Source organism: Chelmon rostratus, chromosome 18, assembly GCF_017976325.1.
Source record: "Chelmon rostratus isolate fCheRos1 chromosome 18, fCheRos1.pri, whole genome shotgun sequence".
Taxonomy (NCBI): Eukaryota; Metazoa; Chordata; class Actinopteri; order Chaetodontiformes; family Chaetodontidae; genus Chelmon; species Chelmon rostratus.
The window spans coordinates 8,031,568-8,047,482 of NC_055675.1; the positions used below are offsets into that span (position 1 = coordinate 8,031,568).

At 40.8% G+C, this 15,915-nt stretch overlaps 1 protein-coding gene across 2 annotated transcripts; it reads right to left on the reverse strand.

Moving 5' to 3' along the window:
- Positions 1–15,915, reverse strand: gpcpd1 (glycerophosphocholine phosphodiesterase 1). 2 transcript variants are annotated; one of them, XM_041958364.1, is made up of 20 exons: positions 15,782–15,915; positions 14,155–14,244; positions 13,593–13,683; positions 13,391–13,475; positions 12,078–12,153; positions 10,740–10,781; positions 10,364–10,487; positions 9,879–10,119; positions 9,572–9,734; positions 9,355–9,484; positions 9,170–9,224; positions 8,982–9,074; positions 8,750–8,824; positions 8,276–8,315; positions 8,046–8,104; positions 7,811–7,876; positions 7,484–7,620; positions 6,983–7,118; positions 6,091–6,251; positions 1–1,542 (listed from the first exon to the last, which is right to left on the reverse strand). In XM_041958364.1, the coding sequence occupies exons 2-20, from the start codon at positions 14,201–14,203 to the stop codon at positions 1,344–1,346; spliced, it is 2,022 nt and encodes a 673-aa protein (XP_041814298.1). In that variant the 5' UTR covers positions 14,204–14,244; positions 15,782–15,915; the 3' UTR covers positions 1–1,343. The 2 variants fall into 2 exon arrangements, with proteins under 2 accessions (XP_041814298.1, XP_041814297.1); XM_041958363.1 differs by lacking the exon at positions 15,782–15,915 and adding an exon at positions 14,573–14,845.

Genomic DNA, 15,915 nt, shown 5'->3' on the forward strand with positions numbered 1-15,915 from the left:
ACAAATATAGGTTTTGATTTTATTTACATTAGCATTTACATGTATCTGTCCTGAAGTGGCAGTTCATATTACACACAACACTCGTTCGTTCTCCCTGGTTATTCAGTCAGAGACACACTAACCGTGCGTGACTCAATCATCAGTTTCGAGCTGAGAGGTTGTGCAATGAGACAGATATACAGACAGTACAGTATAACTGGATTTGTTTTGTTGTATTCAAAATGCACTTACACTAAATAACTTTAATTCAATGATTATCTCAAGTGTGATCGGTGCCATAAAATAATCTGCCATGCAATAGAAAGTATGGTTGTAGTGACATTAAACAGCAAGTATGTATTCAGTACATCACAACTCTATTCTATTCTAATAGATGAGTGAGGTATTGGCGATTTTGAAACAAAAGGCAAAAAACACATTTTTCCCCCTTAAGGCTGTGATATGTACGTGTGTGCACAGTCACAAATAAAACATTCTTCTGCTTTTCCATAAATCAAGTGGATAAACAGGATAAATTTTACAGTACATCCATTGTGCAGTATGTAATTTCACAATAAAAGCTCTTAATCCTTTAAAGTCAATAAGCAGGCATGAAGGTGTGGAGAGGAGGAGCAAGTGCTTCCAGCAGTCCAGAGGAAAGTGATCTATTATGTACTGTCTACCGAGAGGTGAGCGTTCATGACTGACAACCTGAACTGCAGTCACAATGCATATCTTCTTGTTCTTTGTGTTGTATGCAAACCTAACCCAATAATGGATGTGCCAGGCACTCCCAAACTATATCTGTGCGTCTCATACTCACACTTATGTCATGGCTACATGCATGGAAAAGACGTAGCAGCAGAAACGGCAAGACAGCATAACCCTGCATCATGAAATTTATGAATACAATTTGCAGTTCTGTCACTTTACACCTGTGAATTATCAGACACATTGACATTTAGCACTTAGACTATGAAGAGATGCAACATATTGGCTGAATAAATATCCACTGTGAAGCATAAGTTTCCAATTTCCCACTAGTATATCACCTCGTGTGTATGGCTGGCTTCATATTTTGGCAAAACATCCAACTATTTCAATTGACAGCATAAATAACAAAGCTTTTGTGGAGATAGAAGATAACAGACAAAATCTGTTAGTCAGCAGAGTGGAGTGGAGATGGTTTAAATGTATTTACTCATGTATGGGGGGGGGGGGTCACAATCTTCCATTGATTTTAGAATATATACACAAACATAAGCTGTCATCTCTGAGCTTTTGTTTAGTCGCAAATTCCCACAGTGGTCCTCTTGAGTGTGTATGTGCAGCGAGGTACACTGAAAAGTAGAGTTTGGGAATATTTATGAGGAACTGAGGCCAGAGTCGGACTCAGCGCTGCCAGCACGGGCCTTGGAGGCAATGCAGGGAGCCATGGAGCAGGGAATGGAGTAGCAGGAGCAGGTGGAGCTCTTCAGGGTCTCCTCTGTAATAACCTCCTGCAGGGTGTGTTGCTCCTCTACCTGGAAGATGTTTGGCTGCTCTCCTTGGTCCTCACAGATACTAAAAGAAAAGGAGGTGACATGCTTCAGTCAGACCTGTGAGAGTAGTTATTGTACGCTGGGGTTTCTTTACATGCCATCCATCATTCAGAAACCAAAGTGAGCAAAAACATGATGCTAACCAAAATGGAAAAAATAAAATAATAAAAATAACTAAATCCTCACTGTTGAGTAGTAGGGGCGATAGCGTTGAAATATATACTGCATGTCTCACATACACATGGGTGCGCACACACAAACACACACACATAATATTCTTCCACTGTTTAATGCATATATTACCCATAATTATTCAGCACATGTAAGCAAACCAATAGTAATATTCAACTATCGCCCGGCACTACTTAGTCGTCCAGTGGAACAAAATCTATTGTTAGTACCAACTTGTACTAAATGTTATCTGATAGAAGTGAAAGAAAAACGGTGGAATATCCACCAGGCAAAATGCAAGAATTAAGACTGCTCCAGTTCTGCTCTAAACTAGTGAGCAAAGGGATAATGTTACCATACTGTAGCTCCATGCTTGTTTTTTCATGCACACATGTTAATGAAAACATTATCTGCTGCGTTCATTTTGGCTCAGGGGGATGACTGTACTGGCTGATACTTTGGCTCTGAGAGGGAAGCTTTTCTAATTGCTTTTAATGTGTCAAAAGGATTTTGGATGCCATCTCTACAATCAGGACACATCACTCTTTCCACGCCTGGCATGTGCCATGTTTTGTGAAATGATGCCTTCGAGCCTGACTCATGAAATGTGATTGAGTGGGTCAGCAAGTGTACTCTGGGCTGGACCCTTGCTTGTCATTATTTTTTGGAATAGCTCACTCTTACAACCTGCATCAAAGCAGATTAAGTTAAAGTCAAATCGCATAAATAGCAAACATTCTCACCAAGCAGACAGAGTCAGACATTGTTATAGTGAGCTCCTAAAACCTCTTTTCCATGGAGGTAAAGGTATCACAGCTATGCAAGCTTACGTGTAGGACATTCAGGTGCTATATGACACTGGATGAAAAGTTAGTCCCTCAGTGAGCTGCTCTTCCCAGGCTGTATCCTCAACCACGAACTCTATTAATCAGATACTTTCCTGAAGGTTATACACGGTTAAGCTTTGGGTTGAAGCCATGGATGGGATTAGGGCCAGCCAATATTAACCACGGAAGTAGAAGTTTAGCTCAGATTGAGAGTACCATCTGTTTGGGATGAACTCGGAGTAAAAAAGTCGCCATAGTCCAAGTTATCAACTTCACCTCTTAAAGTGAATTCAGTCATAGGAGGAAGCTCATCGCCATCTTTGTGAGCCCATTAATCCAAGATGGCAAATGTAAGATTGCTGTCAAGCACGATAGTCTGAGTGTGTTGAACTAATTTCATGAGACAGGCCACCGAAGGCACATTTTCTGACTTGAAAATAGCGTCCAGTGCAATCACCCCTTCTGTAGAAGAAACAAACTGCAGTACAAGCAGATTGTCCACAAAATGAGAAGTGCAAATAATAAAATATACATGTGGAAAAAATGCTGTGACACATGACAGAGGTGCTGAGACGTGAACAGCCACACATATGAGGCCTTATTTGAGTTGATCATTCCATTCAGTTTCAGTACATTTACAAGCTACACATAGTGAGTATACATGGTCGTCAAGGCAGTTTGGTGCTAGGAAACTTGCATCTGTTGACTTTAAGTCACTAGCAGTAGCACTAGCAATTCAAATGCAAATGCTTTTTTTTTGGTTCATACAGAAGCAAATATGTCAAGTAAGACTGTTTCATGCACTAAACAAGCCGCTAGCTGACTATCACTGTGTGTCATACTAAGCATGAGCTAAGGAAGCCTTTCAAAGCATAACCGAAACAATACACAGGCATTAAAAGGGAAGTGACCTAGTTCTCAGCTGGGGAAGCTAGCCTCAAAAATGATAAACATGGCAGTTGACCAATAAAGTGTTTAAGAAAGTCAAGAAGATAAAGCAATCATTGCTATTGAAACATATTAAGGTGTAGAGCATATGAGAAGTCAACCGTCTTGCATCATTGTCAAGGAACATGATTTTGTTCCTGCTGCATTTTAATGAGCGAGATACAGGCTTTCAGGCAGTATTTAAGGGTGGAACTAAAAACCAGCCAGAGGATGTCGAGTGAGTAAATCAACAAACATAGCCAGGAACCAGAAAGACATTACGGGAATCTGAAGAACTTGAGTCAAAATACGGCACCAAGCATTCACAAATTCTGTAAGAAAGAGGCACAGTTATACAACAACAACGTGGAGGTGTAAAATTGTTCGATTTGAGATGTTAAATGAACGTCTGGAGTCTGCAGAGACTGACGGGTTGTATCATAGGGTTCAGATAGCCTATGATCTGCTTTCTGCAGGAGTCTATAGAAGTCTGGGCCAAAGTGCAAGCATAAATATCGCACAAATGTCATTGTACAGTGAAACACAGAACTGAAACGGCTGAACAAATAGCCCCTGCGGACCACGCAGCTTTGCTATGACCAGAGGAAACTCTCTTTCATCCTGCTAGCAACCCAAGCTTTATGTAACAGCACTGGCACATCGTGTGCACCAGTTTCACCGTCACACACAACATGTTCAATGAGTAATCAAACCATTTTCATCAACAGCTACAGCAGGTGCCAAGTGATTAACATGTCTGCCAACGCTTGATTATACAACCTTGAACCCTGGAAAACTGCTGATAAAAAAGGCCTTGTCATCATTTAATGAATGACAAGCACCAAATGAGCAATCTAATGTACGAAACTGGAAGCACTGCTTAATAACTCGTCTGTGGCTTCGGGCTAAACGGAGACACAACGGCACACGGTGTTCTGTACATTCTGTGGTGCAGGGTGTTGGGTAACAGGCAGAAACTGTAGCTGGAAACACAATCATGAGAGTATTTATCAGAACGTACAACAGGAAATGGAATGAAAGTCGGGCTGCTCGATGATGGAAAAAATCCTTATCACAATTATTTTGGTCAATACTGAGATCAGGATTATTTGACGTGACTACTCACCAACTTTGGAAACCTTGTGCATTTATTGAGCTTTTTAAAAGCAACTTTTCTACAACGGTGGACTTCTTGTAATACGCACAACAGCATCGTGGGCTTCACCCTGTCGGTTTACTGTGTTTTCTCCAACTCATTCAACGTGCTTGACGACCAGCGACACACTGTGAGCTTTGGGCACGTTATGCACACAGTCATCAGTGTAGAGAGCTGATACGTGCGCTGTAAGCTGTCATACGCTTAGGCTTTTTTTCTAACTTACTTGTTGGAGGTTTTGGGATAGCCACAGTACGTTACAAACATGAGTGTGTCTGTGCATGCACTTGCTGTGTGCACCCACGCACCATGTGATATCTTCTTCAGCGTCTAACCACTGAGTTGGTTTTACCTTTCTTGTTGACCAAAGACTCTCTTTCCGTTCCTTGGCTTGAGCTGAACTTAACATGCCACAGCCTTGCTGAGAGTGAGTTTGGGAGTTTTTAGAGAGTGCGCTGGATTTATAACACAAGACAAAACGAGGGCATTACAGAAAAAAGAATGCAGCACAATAATTGTTTTATTTCTATTATTAGGTGGTGAATCTTTAGGAACCAAAGATTGTGTTTTCATTCCGATTCAAAACCGATTCTCATTTGAATGAATATAATGTTTTCATTCTCATGTTTCAGTATATGTGAGCCAAACAATTCACTGGTGTCCTTAGTCCACTGAAATACAATATGAAACATAACAGGCAATTAAGAATGATTCTTTTCATTTTAAAAATTTAAAAGCATTAATCAATGAGTTAATTTGAAAGCACCTTACAGTCTCCTGCCTTTATGTGAATAATAAAATGAGAAGGAGTGCTCTGCTGTCTATTACTATCATTATATCTTCACCAGCGGAGAGCAGCCTCTCTGCTGCACCTCCTGGGGAGAAGCAATCATTGCACAAGACGTGAGTGGGTTTAGGGGTCTTTTTGAGGTCAGACTAAGCACACGTGTTTTCTTCACCACAGTTGGTTCAAGTTGCTTCATGCTGAAGTGTGTGTTTGTCAGCTGGTGTCGTTTCTTACAGCCAATCGCCGCTCTGCTCCGTTAATGTTATTCTATAAGTGACAGCTTAGAAAGCTCACATACTTCACATTCATGTTGCAGATGTGACTATAAAGTCATCAAAATGAAAAAATAATTGCAACCGCTGCCTTTACTGAAGATGAATTACACGATAACTCCAGCGTGCGCGGCTGTATGTTGTACAGGTGCTGCACCGCCTTGCAGCTGTAAATCGATTTTTGAATGCAGGTCTCTCATGATTGAAAATAAGATTTGATAAGTCGCCCAGCCCTACAGGAAAGTCTTTGAATAGAAGAAATGATTTTGCTAACAAAGTGCTCAAAATAATCTCATCTTTTACCGGAGCAGTTTGTCAGTGTATGTGTCCTTTTAATTTTGAACATGAAAAGAAATGGTTGCGCTTGTGGTCTAAACTATTAACGGACATACATGGCAGCCACAGATCAGCATGTTGCATTTTAACCTACCTATCATAGATGAGCCCATCAATGCCCTGCTCCCTCAGCCTCCTTCTGTTCTCATGGTCGTTGTTGTCATCTCCCCAGCTGAACACCACCAGCCCTTTAGACTGGGCATCCCCAATGAAGGAGAGGTTCTTCAGCAGCTCCTCAGTGTGGCCACTGATCCCCTAGAAGAGGAAGACAATGAGAAAAATGTAGTCCTGCTTAATTTTATTCATCTCAAAATAAAATGAACCTTTTACCAACTCACTCTTGTGTTGGTATGAACACTGGTCAAGTTTTGCCCTCATAGCAAGCAAGCAAGCAAGCTAGTTCAGCTCCATACGTGAGTACAACAAAACAAGCAACCATGTCAGATTATGCTGCATAAGCTGTCTGGAGTCCATTTTTGGACTTGCTAAAACCACTTAGACACGTCTTAGAGACAGCTGACACAGCGCTTTGCTAGCTGCCTTGTTTGTTGTGTGCACTGTTGTTTCGACTGCCGTGAGACTGGTGGGCTATTCCTGTCAGGCCTTTCAAATCCTGCTCTTTGTTTACATGAGAAGTTTCTTACAACTAAACGGCATTTTGGTAACAAGTGTCGACATTTGTGCACTAAGACTAGCACTGAACTGGGGACATTTTCGTTTTAGCTGGTAAGCGTGAAGAGCATTTCACATGCTAAATCCTGCTTTCCCAGCGGATTGTCACACTATGGTGCTACATGTGTTTGCCTGGTCTATTACATACAGAGTAATGCTTACAAATTGAATTATTGAGCTATATGTGGGATTTTTAAAATTAAAAAGTGTGAAACTACTTTTTCTGAAATGTTTTTAGAAAAGTTGCACAAAACCTGGAAAATTCAGTGGATACATTGAGATAAATATTTTGACTTTCTGCCACAAATGCTCACCAGAATATTCTCACTCTGGGCAAAACTTATGGCGATCTGAGTGGTCTGGCAGCGGATGTCCATCAGCTCGGGATACCTGTCTGAAATTCCCTGAGTCAGGAAGAGGATGGGGTACTTATTCTGCTTCTGACGCACCCTGAGGGAAACATGAAAAGATGTCAGTAGCAGTTGGAGAATACCTACTGTAGTTATACCATTATATACTGTATACACATATGCATTTTCATGAGTAATGCTTTCAAATGTGCTAAACTAAACTTTAAAGGCAGACGTACTAACAATAGTCTGGAGGTAGAAAAGGGCAGACTGTCAGAAATGAACAATCTTTCATTTTCTTAAAAAACGGATAAGTTAGTTAGTTTGAGTTGATGAAAAATGTAGGTGGGAGAGATTCTTTTACTGCACTGCCATGTGTAGCTACTGTGTTTCTGGGTAGTAAGCACTTTCTACAGCCTTAACAAATCTGGGCATTCTTTATCCAAAGTTGCTAACTGTGCTCACATTGTGCAAATATCTGGGTCGAAGCAGGAGAAGACAATGCGTCTTTTTCCTCCTTTCTGCAGAACACAGGAGAGGACGATGTCGAGGAAGGTGTTCATGTTGAAGTAGGACGATAGGTTGCCGTCCCATGACCCGTTCTGTCAATGAAAAGCATTAATCTCATGAGTGCACTGTGAGAATACGTTTTTATTTCAAGTATTCATTGCAACACACTCTTTGAATGAGTCAAAATACAAATAGTGCATTCCTTATCCTACTGGAACCACCTAAGCCCCATTTATTGAGCAAATGATTATGTCATTGACCTCATTGACTACATATACCCACCTTCATCTGGCAGATCCATTTGAGCTCAATGTTGAAGCCCACGTGCTCAGGAATAGCTTGGAAAATCTGTAGAAGAAGTATGAAGAATGCTATTCATTCTACTGACTATGACGCAACAAAAGAATGAAAAGTTGGCCACACGGTCAAGCAGTAAGTAATAACTGGCGAACAACCATTTATGTAATAATGATTAGATAAGCTGTTTAATAATCATGATCATCATAAAGCAATTTACCTGCGAGAGTGAGGGGAAAGGCTGATGCTCATCAATTTCATCTTCATCATCCAGCAGATCTGTACAACATACAGATTACACACAAATTACCCACAACCAAAGTCACCTGAGTCTTTTCATCGATAGCTCGTATGACGAACAGAAACAAAAGCACAAGGCTTTCCAACATGTCATGCCACTTGGCAGATAGTGGTCACGTAACAAAGACAGAAAATAAGATAAGTGCATACCTTTGTCATCGTTTCCTTTCATCGCAGTGGCATGGGCCAGCTGAGCAACAAAGCAAAGCATACATATGGCAAATTATTACATTAAAACTCATTATGTTACTAGTTCACTGACATATACTACACTATACACTATAACTAAAAGTTGAATCATTCTGTTCTCTGTTTGCCCAGTAATTGTTTTCAGCAGAGGGGTGGAGCAGGCTGGGGTGGGGTGCTTTCATTTGTTTCTGTTTTGGTTTTCATAATGAATTGGTCAAAGTGCACAAGTGAATATTATTTTTAAAGATGTAAATTCTTTAACTGTAGAGGAAGCACCAGACAATAGATGTTTTGACTTCTCACAGCGGGCACAGGTGTAGCTAATGTTAATAACTATCCCCTTTCATCTAAAGGATTCCATTTTTTTTTTATTTTAAGTTTTATGACAGCTTGGATCTTATTAGCACAGTTTTGGCAGTTGTTCCAGGTTTTTACCTTCAGAAGCTGAAGCTGATCAAATGTCAAATCTTTGACTGGCACCTCAATGAGCTCCAAATTCTTGTCATTTTTCTGTAAGGGGATAGAAAAAAATGTTTTAAAGAGTGACAAACATTTGTTGATGTTCCTTTAATCAAGACACGATTAGATAATAGAAGATGGAAATACCAATTAAGAAGTATAACACTTAATAAGTCATTTTCAGATGTTCATCAGGCCTTTATTCTACCTTCTTGGTGGAAATGCAGCACGTCAGATCGTGGTACACAATGGGAACAGCGTCCTTGGAGAGGTGGACATCAAACTCTACATATGCTGCACCCTACAAGTATTGAATTGACAATTGACACACGGTTAAGACAGAAGCAATGTTAAAATCAAATATTTACTCGTGCTTTAATCATCTGCGTGTCTTACATGCTTGGCCGCACTTTTAAACGAGGCTATTGTGTTCTCCCTGACTCTGTGGTGCCTGTAAAACACAATACCAAAAAGAATTTGTTGAATGTAAACAGATGAAGGATTGAACTATTTATTTTTGTTCGGCGTTCTATGGAAGGCACTTTTTCCTGTCAAAGTCAAAAACTGTTGCGATGTCTCACTTGGCTGCGTGTGTGCTGCCAGCTCCCCTGTGACCCACATCCAGGGCACTTCTTTTCTTCCAGTACTTGGTGAACGAGGAGCTCATGTCGCACTGCAGCCCTTGAATGGGCCGGATTACCAGGTAATCCACTGAAACAAGAGTGACACACAGAGCAAGACTTAAGCAACAAGTCGGATCTTTGTCGGCCTGTGTGGAACTAATGCACAAAATCTCACCTCTGACTTTCCCGATGGTCTGTCTGGAATTTCGGCCCATAATGGGAAGCGTGACCACTCCGTTGTCCTTACCGCTCTCGGAAAAAGAGGAGGAGAGGAGGCAAGCTGTACCCACGTGTCCTGGATGAGTATCCCCCTGGACTACATGCTCACCCATGTCCTCCTGTAAACACATATATGAAATTAGCCCAATGCTGATCAAATGGTTTGTCCTTCTGTTTTCACTTGTATTTGTCAGTCAAGGATACTAATTCCACTGCTTTTTAAGACATGGGTTTATCAGACGCAGTATTCCCATGAGCGTTACCTCAAAGAACTCAAAGGTGAGCTCTAGGTTGTCTGGGTCCATGGTGTGGATGCTGTACTCAGTCCACTGGGAGGGCTCCAGTGCATACCCACATTCAGGCTGCGAGTGGCGCGACTTGTAGCCATTGGCACTGATCATACTGATCTCCAGAGTGGTGGGCATCTTGTGCCAAGATGAAGGACTGAGCTCATCTTCCTCCTCATCTTCCTCCTCCTCTACACCCTCTAATGTCAGCTTGATTCTGTACAAGTTTGTACAATAAAAGATACATAAGTAAATAGGCATAAAAAAAAATAAAGCATCAAAACATAAATAAAAGGTAGTCTTTACTTCTCTTACTATATTCTGTATGCAGGTTTTCTGTTACACTTAGAAAACTGGTCAGGTAATAGTAGCACTGTAACGATCCACTGAGCCGTCTCATGTCGCTTTCAAGTAGAACTTTCTCTGGGCGGTGTTAAATTCAACCTTGGTGTCGTCCCTACCTGAAGCGAGACTTCTTGAATTTCTTCTTAGTGATAGACACCGGAGGCACCTTAGAATAGTGCAGACGCAGGCGAATCTCTGTCTGGCACGTCAGCCACCCAGAGTCAACACAATTCACCCCATCTGTAAAAAAGGAGGACATGGACAGGAGGCGTCTGATGACAATGTATATCCACTTTGAGTGTGATAACTGCTAACCAGAGAACTGGTGTCAACAAAAGTAGGAGTACTGTTTGTTCTGGTATAATAAATGGCCTCAAAACTGCTGCTGTACAAAACAGAGGAATGTGGTCTATAGGGAATTCCAATTTCCCCAATGGATTAAGCACAGTACTTCTATCTCATGTTGCTTGTACATACATTTATCCAACTTACTGTGAATTCCAAATTGTCCATCATCAATATTCTGGTGTGTTGCTGCAATAAAGGAAAAAGGCATTAGAAACAGGATAGAGGAATCTGTACAAGCAGAGGTCAGATCAAATCAGAGCATTTCCTGTGTGCAAGAGGCAAATCTCAGTCTGCTCTCTTAAAGGTCCAGTGTGTAGGATTTATGGAGAATTATTGGCAGAAATAGAATATAATATTCAGTATGTTTTCAGTAGTCTATAATCACCTGAAAATAGGAATCATTGTGTTTTCCTTACTTTAGAATGAGCTCTTTATACCTACAGAGGGAGCAGGTTTTCTTCCACAGAGTCCACCGCGTTTCTGCAGTAGCCCTGAACGGACAAACCAAACACTGGCTGGAGAGAGCACCTTATGTGGTTCTAGTGGCCACCGTAGGTTTTCATACATACTCCAAAGGGGCATGTGAGCTAAATACTAGCTGGTTGCAATCTGCAAACTCATCGCAACATGCCACTAAATCTTACACACTGGACCTTTAAAACAAGATGCCAAATTCAAGCTTTCACTGGTTTGCTCTGAATTTAATTTCACCTCAACTTCAAAAGAGTCAACGGCAATAAAATGCATCTGGTTCCAAAAAAATCTTTAACTACAAGTCTGAGCATGAGCCTGTCATTGAGGTTAATTTTAGCAGGATGTTTATGAAACTACGCAGAATTCAAACAAAGCACATCTGAACTGAATATAAAATAAACCTCATATTTGTGACAACTTTTGTAGCAGGGAAAGAGGGGTTTAGTAGGATTTGCCAGAAGAAAGAAAAAAAACAAGGATGGGGTGACAAGCTGGGGTCACATAGGACATGAATCAGGGTGCAGACATGGTTGCCACTATTCTATCCTATCAAGCTCATTTTGAATGAGCTTTGTCTTTGTTGGGCCAGCACAATGGTGTTTTAACTAGAGAGGTCTACAATATCAGGTCATGACATCTACTGTGCTGCAGTGTTACCTCTATAGCCACAGATTATTCCAGCAACTGCTGTCCCTGACCTTTGCCAAAGCATATAAACACTGTCAAATAAGCGAGAGGCTCAAGGGGTTACCAGTAAACTACATGCAGTTTGAGGAGTCAGGAGTCAGTGTGTTCATTTTGACGTACATGTTGCCCAAAACAACAATCCAAAGGTTGAACCCTGAAATACTAACCCTCTTCTGCAGTGGGATTAACGAGAACTGACCCAACATGAGTGCTGATAGGTTACTGTTACGTATCGTGCTAGAGCAGGGAATGGGAGGTCTATAGGGGGTTTGAGTATGACACATTTTACCAAACCCAACCACATGTCTTGTTTTTCTATACCTGTGGGGCTCATCGTGCGGGGCTGATGATGGGTCTCCCACATATTGACTATCACTTGACAGGGACCACCTGCACTCTGCAATTCCAATGTTTGGTACAATGTTAGGGTTTTCAAATCAGATACATTGAACTAGTTTTCCGTCTGGCCTCCAAGCTGTCTTTGGACCAGAGAGAGAAAGGAATTAGAGCTGGTATATTCACCAATCCCCACCTAGGGCAGTCAGCCACCGTGGGTTGAAATCTGAAAAGTGGATTTGTTAGTTAAGAAAAAAAAATCTTTAAACATTATTTAAGGTACACTCTGAGTTGCTCTCTTTATCTGTAACAAAGCCATCACTAACGACAGCAACAATTTGTTTATAGCACCTTGGTAATTTACCCATGTTGTTAAAGAGCTGAATGCGATATTATGCTGAGGAAAGAAAGACCCATTACTGCTCATGTCTACTATCATCGTCCATGAGTTAAGAAGAACGGTATGTATTGCTGTTATTGCTTTGGGAGTAACTCAAGATTCTAACATTTCAAGCATGACTTAGATGGCATGAATAAATCAACAGACTGGGAAACGTTAACTTCTTTAACCTTGCATCAGCTGTTAAAACCCGTTGACAAGATTGAGCACACGTGAGCACGGAGCCTGTGCAATCTAAGCAAAGTCAAGCTTGTCACAAGCTACACAGTACAAACACAAGAAAGTGAGGTCAGAGTAAACTTTCAGTCTCACACAATGTGAGCCACACCCTTGACTTCAAAAGGGGGAAATTCTAAGCGAGATCTAGGTGCTGACACGCTAGTTGACTTTTTCATCTCCAGTGAAATTTGCTCCCTGGTATGTTTGTGTACATCTATGTACAGACAAGTTTAGCAGAGGCTCACGTGCTTAGATTAGAGCAAGCCAGCTGGCAGTTTGCCCTGGGCTGGCTAGTCTATACCACTACCCTAAGACTTTTTCTGAAGGCATAAACACAGATACAGGGAAAGCTATAATTAGTGAGCGTCTCACTAAAACTGTGGCAAATCTGGTGCTTTCTAACACGCTCTTTTAAAGTCAGTGAAACAAACAAACAAAAAGAACATGTTTGCCTCCTTCCTGCTGATGAGTTGAAAAGGAAAATGTATTAATAGACAGACAACCTGTAATCATCACATCACAAAACATGCAACAATACCTTGACATCGGCTTTGTATTTAACAATACTTAATAATATTAACATTTAACAGCTTTCAAAAGATGATTTTTGACAACTATGAGAAAATTCATCTGTAATTTTTAAGGCTAAACCACTATACAGACAGGAGACTCCGCTCACCTTTGACTGCAGAAAGAAGCCTTTAAAATAGCGGTACTTGGAAACAACTCCTTTAGGCACACTGATTGTTGTAGTCCATGTATTTCTGTCAGGGAGTCAACATCCACAATAATATTTTAGAAGGTAAAGAAAACCTCACGTTGTCATATTTTAACAGCATGTTTTTCAATGAGTGAGATATTACACATAAAATTTAACCTACCCATCATTAGCATCAGGAAGCAAGATCACAGCTTTTTGATGGCTCCAGCATCCCAGGGCTTCACAGCTACCAACAACTGCAATCACCTCCCCTAGAAATGTTCAAATAAGGCTGTTACTGGATGTAACTATGACAAAAAAAACTAAAATATAATAATTATATAACTTATGGAACAATGAATGGAAAAGCATTTACAGTTTTGACTCAAGAATTTTGACGTAAACATGTTTGAGATGTCACATGAGCCACAAATAATCCTACACATAACATGCTGGAACACACACACGCACGCGCGCACACACACACACACACACACACACATACATACACACACACACACACACCTCACAACTCAACTCAATGATTTCAATATTTGGGTATTTGGGGAAATATAGTAGATAAATAGATCATCTATCAAAAAAGCAAATAATAACATTGTATTAAAAACATTGTGCAACATAGCAACTTCTAAATGCAGGTTTAGAGATCATATCCTCACAAGCGTGGTCCTCTTTAACTTTGTGTGTGTTTCTGTGTTTTCAGTCAAGTTTAAGAGCCATACCTGGGCATGTTTCTCCTCTCACAACCAAAGTCACCTGAGTGCTCTCCATAGTTCACACTGGCACAGAGAAAGACTGGCGGCGGAAACGAGCTGAAAGACATCAACAAATTGTAAATAAACGGCCTTCTTTCCTTAAGTGACAATCAATTAGACAGTTTAAGCGATGTACAGACGGTGAATATTGTCCTGTGCCAAGTGTGACCGCTGGCTATTTTGATTACTTAGCAAAATAACGTCAAACAACGAACAAGCCAACTTACCCTGATGGTCGCTAGCTAAAATAATATTAGCTTAACTAACAAACCTAGCTAACCACCGGCAAGTTGCGCGCTGTTAGCTAGCTAACATCCTGTGAACAGCAACACTGGTACAAAACAGCTGAAGCAGAGGAAACCATGGTGATTACAGCTAACGTTACCTTCTTGATTTGCGCAGCCAACGTTAGGTGTTCGCTCTGGGAAGCCTCGCAAACAGAGTACACGGTAAAGCAGCTTCGCCTATCCCGCAGAGAGGCATCGGTCTGAGCGAAACCAACCCAACGAGCCGACCGGGCCACCGCTACTCATTGCTGTTAATCAAACTGTGGATAAATATCTATATCCTATATAAATATTAAGATAGGCCTTAAACTGGTGGCAACAGACGAGTTTACACAAAGCAGTACCACGATCTTGACGGTTTAGTAAACAAAACACGAGGGTCAAGCTCGTACAATGAAAACTAGGACTTCCGGTATACACTTTCAAATTGCACGATTCAATGATCAAGTCAGTTCAACAGTAAATCATCCAAGGAAGAATCTGGACTAGCTTTAAAAGAGCATGTAGACTGTGATGTTTGGAGAGACGATTCAAGGAGCTCGTTAAGAAATATATGAAAATGATTTTTTTTAATCCCTAACATTTTTATGGGGGTACATCGAAAAAGATTGCTAGCTACATTAAATGGCACTGGGGCCAACCCTCAATCCGTCTCAGATACAATGTCGTGTTAAATACTTCGTATACCTTTGCAGGTGTTTAGCACTTTTATTTTGAATGCATCATTTCCACATTTCGTGTTGTTTTCTGGTTTCCGCTGACGGCTTGACGAAGCTGGTTCATACCGCCCTGTTCCGGATCTGCGGTCTGTACCTATGCTCCGTTAATGTAATTTAGGAAGGACAGTGTGGTGCGGGTCTGGCGCACATGTTCGATCCCAAAAAGCGGTAAACAAACGCGAAAGTCGCACAGGAACAGAGGACTAGTAATTACAAATTTTTGGCAAGTTTGTTAGCCACAAACATCAAATGCGACACTTTCAGAGTCTATTATTGAAATACATAATAATTTACATGAATTTCGGAAGAAAAATAGCAGACATGTTTTAAATTACCTTTAATACTCTATTTTATTATTTATGATCAGAATGGAGTCCGAAAGAAAACTATAATTACAAAATAATAACGAAATAACAACGCAACTTTCATTGTGTTACTAACCTACAGCGTGTGTGTTTACAATGCCACATCAGCTGGTTTGCGTGTATCTCCCACAGACTGTACACGAACTAAGTTAGCGGAAGAAAACGAACTTAAAAGAAAGTGACAAATTGCGTGTCAACAATGTAACGATATATGTGAACATACCGTCAGAAGAAATGGACGAACTTGCACATTTTCGGTGAAAATATAACTTGTTTTGAGGATGCAGCGGGAAGAGTCCTTTAAATAGGAGGGGGCGTTGCGTCACGGGTACGATATCCTTGACTGGTTAGCGAAAA

What these genes read in the sequence shown, in the direction of transcription:
- gpcpd1 (XM_041958364.1), bottom strand. Translation starts at nt 14,203, where the DNA reads ATGGAGAGCACTCAGGTGACTTTGGTTGTGAGAGGAGAAACATGCCCA. An exon ending in TCACCTTTGAGTTCTTTGAG is followed by an intron (nt 9,735 to 9,878) that starts GTAACGCTCATG and finishes ATGTGTTTACAG; the next exon opens with GAGGACATGGGTGAGCATGT. An exon ending in CCCAGAGTGAGAATATTCTG is followed by an intron (nt 6,252 to 6,982) that starts GTGAGCATTTGT and finishes TTCCTCTTCTAG; the next exon opens with GGGATCAGTGGCCACACTGA.